Raw genomic sequence first — 10251 nt, 5'->3', positions numbered from 1 at the left:
GGGGGACTTTGCCAGTGCAGGACTGTAACCCTGAGAATTTCAGGCAAGTGCTTACCATGGAGGTGGATCAGGATACATGATGTGCACCTGAGAAAGTATATCCAGATAGGAGTCAAAATCACAGGCAGGGGGGAACTCCTCGCTGCAGGTGGATCTCAGCTCTGCAGAGGAGCCGCCGTGAGAGAAACCATCTGGAGCTGCAAAACAAGAATTAATATTGGCTGCTCTTCCCCTCTGTGCTGCATTCTCTGTCACTCTTTATGACACTGCCATACATCAGAAAACAAACCCTTTCTGGGTATTTTGGGACAATCAGTTTTCACAGGATATTCTTATTTCTTTAGGAGTAAATGAACACCACCTGTAGATGAACTGTGGTGATTCAGACTGTGGCACAGGGACTGCACCTTTAGGGCTGCCCCACAAGGCAGATGGAAGTTCCAAAGCTTTTCTTGTGCCTCAAAGGCTGAAAAGGAGTGTGAGTTTTACCATGCGCAGCTTCAGATGTTTGTGGGGTAACTGAATTTCCCAGCAGCTGCATCCATGGAAAGTTTGTTCTGGGAGGGGAGTGAAAGGAGGGGCAGGTGTTTGATTGCTGAGAAAGTGCTGTTCTCAATAAACCCTGACAAAAATGGGAACATCTGGAAAAGAGCAAGGAAAAATCATCCTGCTGCTTGCTTCAGGGATTTCTTAATGCTTCCATGCAAGAGCTTCCCAGCTCCATAAATATAAAGAGTTTAATGCTATTTTCTGTGTTAGAGGATAATGTGTGTGTGTGTGTGTCCATGTAATGTAGTGTGGCACAATATAGTTTAGGATTATTCTTCTGAATATCTCCCAAAATATGCTTTTCTTTTCCATTTCTATAGCATTGTTATTTCTAACAAGGAGTTGGAAAATTTTCCTTTCTGGTTTTGCCTGGCTCTAGGCTTTTTCAAAGAGATGAAATTACCAGAGTAGTAGATTTAACACAGTGATTAAAGCTTCATGGTCAGTATTTTACCATGCCAAAATATTGGGTCAAACAGTAACTCCAGTTTGAGCTGAACTACTTAATCCTCAATGTAGTTGCTGAAAATGAGGAAAATTGATGTTATTAATAGTAGACATTAGTTTTCTGGATTTTGTTTTTATTTTCCCTCTGTAGGTTGCCATGGGAGTTTGCATTTCAATTCCTTTGGACTAAACTTTTTTCTCAAAATATAGATGTTATTCACTTATCTGGATAAATATTTCTGCAAAAGCCAAAAAGAAATTATTCCTTGGTTCAAGGGGATAAACTGATCCTAGGAGATTTGTTTAGTTTAGACAGAAAAATTCCTGGTTCAAATAACTAAATGAAGTTCAGTGGACTCCAATGGATACTTAATTTACATCAGTGAAAACAAGATTTATGCCAATGCATTTTTATGTGGCTCACTATTACTGGCTTTTTTATATAAATAAAAACAAAACCCTCAATGATATGCACAGAACTGCACCCATAACAAACTGCAGGTAGAGGAACCTGCTCACAGAGGACGTGGTTTTTGATGGTCCACCATTTATCATTTGAATTTTTACTGTCTGAAGAATTACACAGTGACTTTTTAAACTGGTTTATTTTTTCCTTAAACAGAAATAATCTTCTGTCATTTCCTTGACAAAGTGGCTTCTTGTCAGCAAAGCCCAAAAGGGCTGAAAACATCCTCTAAAATTGCCTCCTTGATATTCCCAAATTATCTTTAAGGCTTTTTCTCATGTGTTGGTTTTGTTTCGTGGGTTTAATTTTGGTTAAGGGGGTAGGAATTGGCACCTTTTTGACTCTAACAATGATGACTATTGTAATGACACCCAAGTCATCAGTGACATTGTTAATGGTGGTGACAGATAATGATATTTGGGTGCCCTGTTCTGTTTCCAGGCAGGTGTTCACTTTTGCACTCAGACAAACACCATTTGCCCAGTGATTGTTGTAGGCTCGACTGAAACGACAACGGCTCTGCCTTTCCAAGAAATAGAAATTACTGTGCTAAGGCTGTTGGGGGATGTGAAGATGCAACAGAGAATAAATCTTCTCCCATACCAAGGGAAATAAACTGTTTAGGAGCTGCTGGCTGCGCTGGTTGGGTTCTGTGAACCATTTTCTATGGGCTGTGCAGTGGGAACGCAGTCCCAGCACAGAGATGATTCCATGACACACTCCCAGCACAGAGATGATTCCATGACACACTCCCAGCACAGAGATGATTCCATGACACACTCCCAGCACAGAGATGATGACATTACACACTCCCAGCACAGAGATGATTCCATGACACAGTCCCAGCACAGAGATGATTCCATGACACACTCCCAGCACAGAGATGATTCCATGACACAGTCCCAGCACACAGATGATGGCATTACACACTCCCAGCACACAGATGATTCCATGACACCGTAATTTATCCCATTATTTCACTGCATTTCCCAGCCCTGCACACCGTGCCGGGTGCTCCCTGCCCCCGCTCCCCGCCTTCATTCCCTCACCGTCCGCAGCCTCCCTGGGCAGGTGCGGCTGGCCGAGCCGGCTGTCCTTGCGCAGGCTGCCCACCACGATGGTGGCACAGGACAGGGACAGCACCAGCCCGATGACCACCCCTGCCACCAGCAGTGGGGACACCAGCAGGCTGCTGTCACCGCCGTGCTCCGCGGGGCTGGGGAAGGCGCTGGACGGGCCGCTCTGGTTCGAGGCAAATGCTGTGCAGAGACAGAGAGAGAAAAGTGTCACAGGGGTTGCACAGAGCCTCAGACACTGCAGCAGCTCCTGCTCTGGGGAAAAGGCAGCTCTTGGACCGATTCCTGGGGCTGCAGGAACTGACTGCAGGGGGAACACAGCTCCCCTGTTCATTGGGAATATCCTGCTGGAGCGGTGCTGTGTGATCCACAACTCTGGTGGATTCTTCCTGCCGAGATGCTCTGTACCATGGACTGACAGATGCTGAAAGAACTGAAGTGCACAAGGAGGAAAGTGGAAATTCCAAAAGTGAGCTCCAAGAGGAACAGAGGAATTGCCTGTTGTTAGGGGTATAAGAAGGTTCCAGCATTTTGCAGAGAAAGTTTTGGGCAAGAATGAGCCAAAGGAGCATTTGTGGCACAGAGTTTCCTTTGGTTTGTGAGGAGACTCAGCATCCCAAGAAACTGATTTGTAGCGCAGGAAGAGACTCATCCAGAGTGGGATTGTTTGTTTGCAACTGCTTTACTCTGGTGAAAAAATAATAAAAAAATCGATAAATGTACTTTTGAGGTCAATAATAAATGTTCTTAAAAGAGAATAACTTCAGTGATTTATTGCCAAGTCAAACATCCTTTTGAGACAAGCCACAGAGACAGTATCAAAAGTTAAACAATAATATTTCCTTAGAGAATCAGCTGATAGTATGATTATACATGGGAATTAATTGCCCAGAGATGTATTTGTGGGGGATTGCATTGCCAATAAAGGGAAGGTAAATAGAAGACATTATGGGGAAAAGGATTCAGGATTTTAGCAGATAGAATACCCTCTCACCCCAAATTAAAACAAAAATTAAAACAAAACCTCCCATTAGTTACTCAGCATCAGTAAACCAAAATTTTATTGATGCAAAAAAATTGCTGGAGATGCCATATACCAAACTTGGCTGTCGAATCTGGCCTGGATATATTTTTATATCTGGCTGTGTGCCTCTTGAACAAATCCATAATTTATTTCCTGCTGAAATCAGGGCTAATAAAATTTTCTCTTTTGAGCATTCTGTGGAGTGAGTTTATGTTTTAGTGTTTAGTTTATGTTTTAGTGCTGTTTACAAGGATAGATGTTATCAGAGAGTTCTCAGCAATGTTTGCTCTTTTCCTTTGGGAGACACCACTCGATGATTTGCAGTCACAGTAAGTTTAGGAAGGAGGCAATGGCTCCAAGCCAGTGGATGTTCTCACTGGCTGATGCTTGAGACTGAGACAAGCAACCAGAAACATTCACACAAACCCAGGGGAATTAGCACTTAGTGGACTTCTGTACATTTTCTGGAAGCACTTGACTGTTGGCTGAGGATCTTTATAGGCATTTAGGACAGCCAGCCAAGAAATGTGCTGAGCTTTCACCAAGTACCTTGTGCCAAAAACCAAGACTGAATCTTCTGAGAATTAAACTGATGCTGTAGCATTAAATCAAAGGTTATGGACAAGTGTCCTACTTAATACTCATTGCAAAGAAGTTTTGGGTGTGGGATATGGGATTTGGGTTTGGGTGTGGGATATGTTTGGGGGGGGTAGGGCCCTTGTGCTAGAACTCAAATTCCCAAAACTTTACAAAATTTTAATCACGTTTCTCATTTTTACAATTTTTAAGCTATCTCTGTTGGTAATGTGTCCAACACACCCTCACTCACTTTCCATGGCCTTGTTTCTTCAGATTTTTCCAAATTCTGCCTTTGAGAGATGCAAATATCACAGGAGTGGCAGTTTAAATCCTGGCTGCAGGGATTAACACCTGATCTGCAAGTCGTGGCAGGAAATTTATTGGTGATTTTGGCTGACTTGCAAAGGTTAAAGAAGAATCAACTTTGTTGTCAGAATGATGAGAACATGAACCTGGGGTGTGAGGTTGCCCCACAAACTGTCAGGGTTGTGGTCATCAATTTAATATCAAATAGCACTGAAATGGAATTGGTGATAAATTGCTGTCAGGTGGGGAGGAAGGAGGCTGCGGTGTTTTCAGCTCTTTAAAAAATTAGGACAAATTCAGAATGATCCTCTAAACAGGAAGGGCCTGGCTAAGGTTATTTATCTTTTATTTTTTTCCCAGTTCTGGAAGCCAGCTGGAATATCCACACTGACTATTTGGGAGATTCCTGTGGTGCCACCCAGAGTGAGCACTGATATTTGGACCTGTTTTGCTTTATAGAAGTTTAACAGCTTCAAGAGACTTCATACAGAAAATACTCTCCTGCACTGGTGTTGAGCTGGTGTGGTTTTGTTCATTTTTCCACCACATTCTCAGGGCTTCCTTGGCTGTCCTAAGTCTTGTCTGTTTTATCTATTGTTTCTCACCAGCATGAATCTTTCTGGGGTTTTTTTTATGCTTTTAATTGAACTGAACCCATTCCCTCATATAGACAAGTTATAGTGCAATATTCCTTTTATTAGAAGGAATGAATGAGTCCCCTTAGCCCAGCTCCTAACACAAAATGTACTTAATCAACTTCTCCTGTGGCACCATTTTTAGTTTGACATTGTGAGTCTGATCCTCCAGACTTTACTACTGTGACAACAGCAGAATGCTGCATTGATATAATTTCTTTGGGTTTGAATTTTCTGGGGGGAAAAAAAAGAGATGTTTAAATTACTTCTGGCAAAAAAAACACATTATAAATTTTCTCCTCTTATTCAAAACCATCTTTTGATAAACTGCATTTCTTCATTAAAAAATAATATGGTTTTTCCTTCAGAATAGAAGTATCTGCAAATATATGTAAAGCCCACAAATACAACAGCACTAACAGAGTGCTAACACTTTTGTTTTGAGGTAAATTGTATCCTTTCCCATGAAACTGCAAATTATAAACAATACATACATAAATATGAATATATTTTATCTAATGCTCTAGGTATGAATTACGTTGGATGTACACAGCACGGCTTTTATCCACGATGGGAGCTGTGTAAATAACAAGAATCTGCACAACTGGCACAGGGCTGACAGAATACTGACTTCAGAGTGAGCACCAGGGCAAGATTGCCTGGACTGTCCATTCTGTGTCAGACAATAAATTAGCATTTTGAAGAACCCCTTAAATATCACAATATATTATTTTACTCAGTGCTCCTGCATCTCAACAGACCAGTTGGAAAGTAACTGAAGGAGGTATGGAACAGCCCAAGTTTTTGGGTGCATATTGTTCTTCCTCACTCCTGCTAACCTGTCTTTGAAGGGATGGTTGCCCCTTTCTAACTTGGTGATGGGGAAGTTTCAGCTGGGTCAGGTCCTGGCAGGGTGAAATGTCCTGGGAGCTTGGCTCTCCCAACATTCAGCCCTTTATTGGCTTCTCTCTTCCTCAGTGCCTTTCACCTGCTTGTACCTCAGATGAGAGAGACTGGAAGCACCTGCACATAAATGAGTCTCCTCTCCACACTGAGTTGAGTTTGGTGGTGCTGGGGTCTTGTTCTGTTTCCTTTTGTCCTGAAGGCACATCAGCTCTAGTGAGGCTGCAACGGCCTCTGGAATTGATGAGCTTTGAGATGATTTTAGAGCTGGATCCTGCTAAGATAACCAAAACTCTTTCCCTGGTTTCCAATGTATCATCTTAATATAGATGATAATTCATGCTATGACTGGTGGAGATGATGAGACATGGAGTGGTTTTGTTTCTCAGGCTGAAAGGTCATGACCAGCTCCTGAAGGAGTGCTGATGTGTTCTGGAAAGATTTCGTGTCTAGAATTGTCCACCTCTTCATCCCTGCCAGCCTGGGATTCTCCTTCCTCAGGGCAGGGTGGGCTTGGTGCTGACTCCCTGAACTAGAGCTGAAGCACATGGACAGAACAGGAGTATTCCTTGCACCCCCTGGGTCAGTGAATCTGTTTGGGATGGTGATCCAGCACCTCCCAGCACCCTTAAATGCACTGCAGTAACACAGGGTGCAGGACAGGGAAGGAGTAGTGGGGTCAGTTTAGGATGGTGCAGAGCACCCTTTGTAATCCTTCGGCCTTCAAAGAATTGCAGCAAAGCATCTCAAGCACCAAACCCATTTAAAGCACATTTCTGATATCCTTACTTTCTTAGTCCCTTGGATATGCAGTCTCTTTATCCAGGAAGGTGAGTGACAGATGTCAGGAAGGAGCTGGGAGTACCCATATACACAAAATCAGTGCAGTGATCCAAGATTTTGTTGATTCTGCCTTTATGAACAGTTCCTGCTTCAAGATGGTTTAGTCTGGCCAAGAGTGACCAGTTGGACCCTGCCCTTACTGCTGCCCTGGGAAATAAATCTCTGGAAATCGGTAGAAATTGCACTGCTTGTTTCTGTGGCACAGGAAAGGAGGAAGGGAGGTGCAGCACAGAAACAAGAAGGGAAAGGGTTTGGATCACAGGAGCATCCCTGCAGCCAGGGGCAGAGGGATGCACTCCAGCACTGAATACAAGGGCTCACAGGAGCTGAACCTTCAAATTGTCTCTGTTGGATTCAAAGCTATTCCATTGGATCCTGAAGAAGGCTGAAACTTCACTTAGGCTTGATAAATACCAGGGTGTCATCTGCTTATGGGACTAAAGAAAGAGTGAGGGTGCTCAGAACAGGGCAGGTTATTTGTCCTTTAGCATTTTTCTTATTCTCTTGTAGAGAAGTTGAGAAATGAGTGGATGACCAGAACAGTCTGGGAAATGCCCTCTCTATAAAGCAGTTTTACAACAGCCATGCAAATAGTATGGGAAGAGGAATTTGCAGTTTAGGAGGCCCAGGAGCATGTTTGGTTCCCTCAAACACAGTTCTCCTGTTCTTTAGGCTTTTCTGCTTTCCACACAGAAAATTAAACTGCCTCTTGAGCTACAATGGATGTTCAATAATTACTCTGTAGGGAGTGCTCCAAGCCTTTATCTCTTCTTATCTTCTGGAATTGACACTTAGAAGTTATTTGATGAAATCAATGAATAAATACATTTTTCCTGTCAGTTGCTGCACCAATGACATTTGACCAGTTCCCAAAACAGATGATATTAATTATTATTTCTAAATTTGAGGTAAATCTTTCTATACAAATGGTTAACTGATCTTTCCTGTTCATTGCTGCTGTGGGAGAAACCTCAGCATTTTACATGAATGCCATTAACCTGTGAATTCAGAGTCAGTTTCTCTGCAGCTCTCTGCAGTTCAGTCTCTTTGTACTTTTTTACTGCATATATATGTTTTAATCAGATTAAGATTTTTCACTGATTAATAGTTAAAAATGAGAACCTTATTCAGACCTGAGACTGTGTGCTGGGATGGCTCAGTTTTATCTGATGCCCAGAGCTGAGGGGAATGTGGGACATCCTGCCAGGTACAAAAGCTGCCCATGACCTTGAGGAGCTCCTCCAAGGCAGAGAGGGTGGCCTTTCCCCCAAGACAGCAAACTCTGCCTTTTCATCCTGTCTGCTGCCTATCAGATAATGACTTTCTCTCTTCTTGCATTGACATCCTTATTATAGAGCCAGAATGAGGAAGATTGGATCTCCAGCAGCCTGCAAATTGAGAATGTCAGAAGCAAAGAGAATGTGGCTGCAGAAGGGCTCAGGAAATAAATCTTTTCAGCTGCTGTGGCTTTAGGGTATTATGTTGATGTCACAGCAGCTTGTATAGGTGCTGTTTCAAATTAACAGGAAATATCTTCAAATTTTCAGATCCATGGTCTCTTTTATCAACAGGATAAATACCACTGCAGGGAAATAAATCACTCTGCAAGTATAACAACACACTTTCTGATGGACAAGGAATATTTTCCCTCTATTTTTTCATATTCAAACAACTTGGAACTAATACAGTTTTATAAGCAGGACCCAAAGCTATTATTTTTTTCAGAAACTCTGCATTAGGGCTTGGAAATAAGTAAGATGAGAATTCTCTTTTATCCATTAAACTACAGTTACCTTCATAAGCTCAGATCCAACCTAGCTTGGTAGTGACTTGAACAGGGCAAACCCTACAATTTTTTGGATTTTATTGTGAGAAACTCTGTTTTTTTTGGCACACAATTTTATCATATAAAACTTTGGAAAAAAAAAGTTGCAATATACTAATATTTCTTAAGGTTTGAAAAAACATAATAGGCAAATTATTTTATCTTTTACCTTAGCAGTCTGCTTGAACTGTGATCTGGATGTCTCATGTCTTGTCTTTAGGAGGATGAGCTCTGTCTGTAACCTACAAAGGGCAGGTGGCAGCTCATGGGACATGGAGCCCATGCAGGAAACATAATGTTTGGGGCAACAAAAAAACAACTCCAAACCAAAAATCCAAACCCTTCCACAAAGAAGTTCCTTTCCTTACAGATTTTTCTCTCAACCTCTACAGAGACAATGGGAAGTGTGATGAAATTCTTGCCAGCTCAGATAATCACAACTGGTAAGCACCTGAGTTATGCACTGTATGCATTTATGAATCTCCAAATCAGTTCTCCACTTCTGATCACTATTAAACTGCCTCATATTTATGACTTTTTAAATGATGGAGTTTTGTATTTTCCTGATGTTCCAATGAATTGTTCCTCTGGCCCTATCAGTCACCATCTTTAGCAATCCTTACCCTGCTCACAGGGCTCAGAGCTCTATAATGAAGATCCACCTGCAACCAGATGCTGAGGCTGAACTGAGCTTAGGAACCAGATCCACCTTCTATACACATCCCCAGCACTCCTCCTACAGTGCTTGTGCCCTTGTGCTGCTTCTTATTTAGGGCTTTTCTTATCAAAATCAGTCCTATTTCTTTTTCCAGCTCCCTTGCCAGTCTTCAGTAGGAGTGATCTACTGAAAAAGCACATAGAGAAATGACTGATTTTTACTGCTTAGAAAATAATGATGACTGAAATACTGATCCAGAGAGTTGTGTAAGGAATGGGGTGCTGAGATAAAAACCTGTTAACAAATGCTGGGATCCCAAGATCTTCCTTCAGGAGGTGATATCACATGTGAACTATCTCAGCATTTCTTTCAAGGTGACATGAATTTTTAAATATAATTAAAATGGTTTACAGTGGTGTTCTGCACTCCCACATGAGTTATGGTGATGACATTGCAGAGCACACAAAGCCTCTAGTGTGACTTACATCATCATTTGTATCTGTGAAAACCCGAGCAGTATCTGCCTGCATAAATCAAGGGGTTTTCTCATACCATTAAAAAATTATTTAATACCTTCAGATTTCATCTGAACAGGACCAGGATGTCTGCTTAGACAGATGCAGGGATGTCAATAATGGCAAGTCAGATATTGATTCTGGAGACAGTTTTAATCACCTGGGTTCTTTGTTGCTAAAGGAGCCACTGGAATACAAGGACACTGAAAGATCTGTGAAAATTAAACATTCAAACATTGCTATTCAAAAACCTGGGGGGGAAGTTCCTATTGGTTCTGTAGAACAGCCATTTGGTGAAAGGATTGGTCACTGGGAGTGCAGGGCTGGCCACACACAAGGAGCATTCCCTGAATCCCTGCAGTGTCTGGGGATGGCTGATGACACCATGCACTGTGCCCTGTGTGTGTCCAGCAGGGCTGAGCCGG

At 42.2% G+C, this 10251-nt stretch overlaps 1 protein-coding gene across 4 annotated transcripts in view; it reads right to left on the bottom strand.

Moving 5' to 3' along the window:
* BEAN1 (brain expressed associated with NEDD4 1) overlaps window positions 1-10251 on the bottom strand; it is a 56137-nt gene that overhangs the window by 15384 nt on the left and 30502 nt on the right. For all 4 annotated transcript variants that reach the window (XR_015275409.1, XM_086847652.1, XM_086847653.1 and 1 more), the window contains 2 exons: window positions 2512-2721; window positions 56-197 (listed from right to left, as the gene is read on the bottom strand). Coding sequence is in view for 3 of the 4 variants with exons in the window: in XM_086847652.1 (XP_086703778.1) it covers window positions 56-197; window positions 2512-2721 (352 nt within the window). In the remaining variant the exon portion in view is untranslated. The remainder of the gene's footprint in view (window positions 1-55; window positions 198-2511; window positions 2722-10251) is intronic.

This window comes from Cyanistes caeruleus, chromosome 12 (genome assembly GCF_971803275.1).
Source record: "Cyanistes caeruleus chromosome 12, bCyaCae1.hap1.1, whole genome shotgun sequence".
Taxonomy (NCBI): Eukaryota; Metazoa; Chordata; class Aves; order Passeriformes; family Paridae; genus Cyanistes; species Cyanistes caeruleus.
Note: the sequence above shows the minus strand (reverse complement) of the source record. Positions and strands in the feature narration are given on the sequence as shown.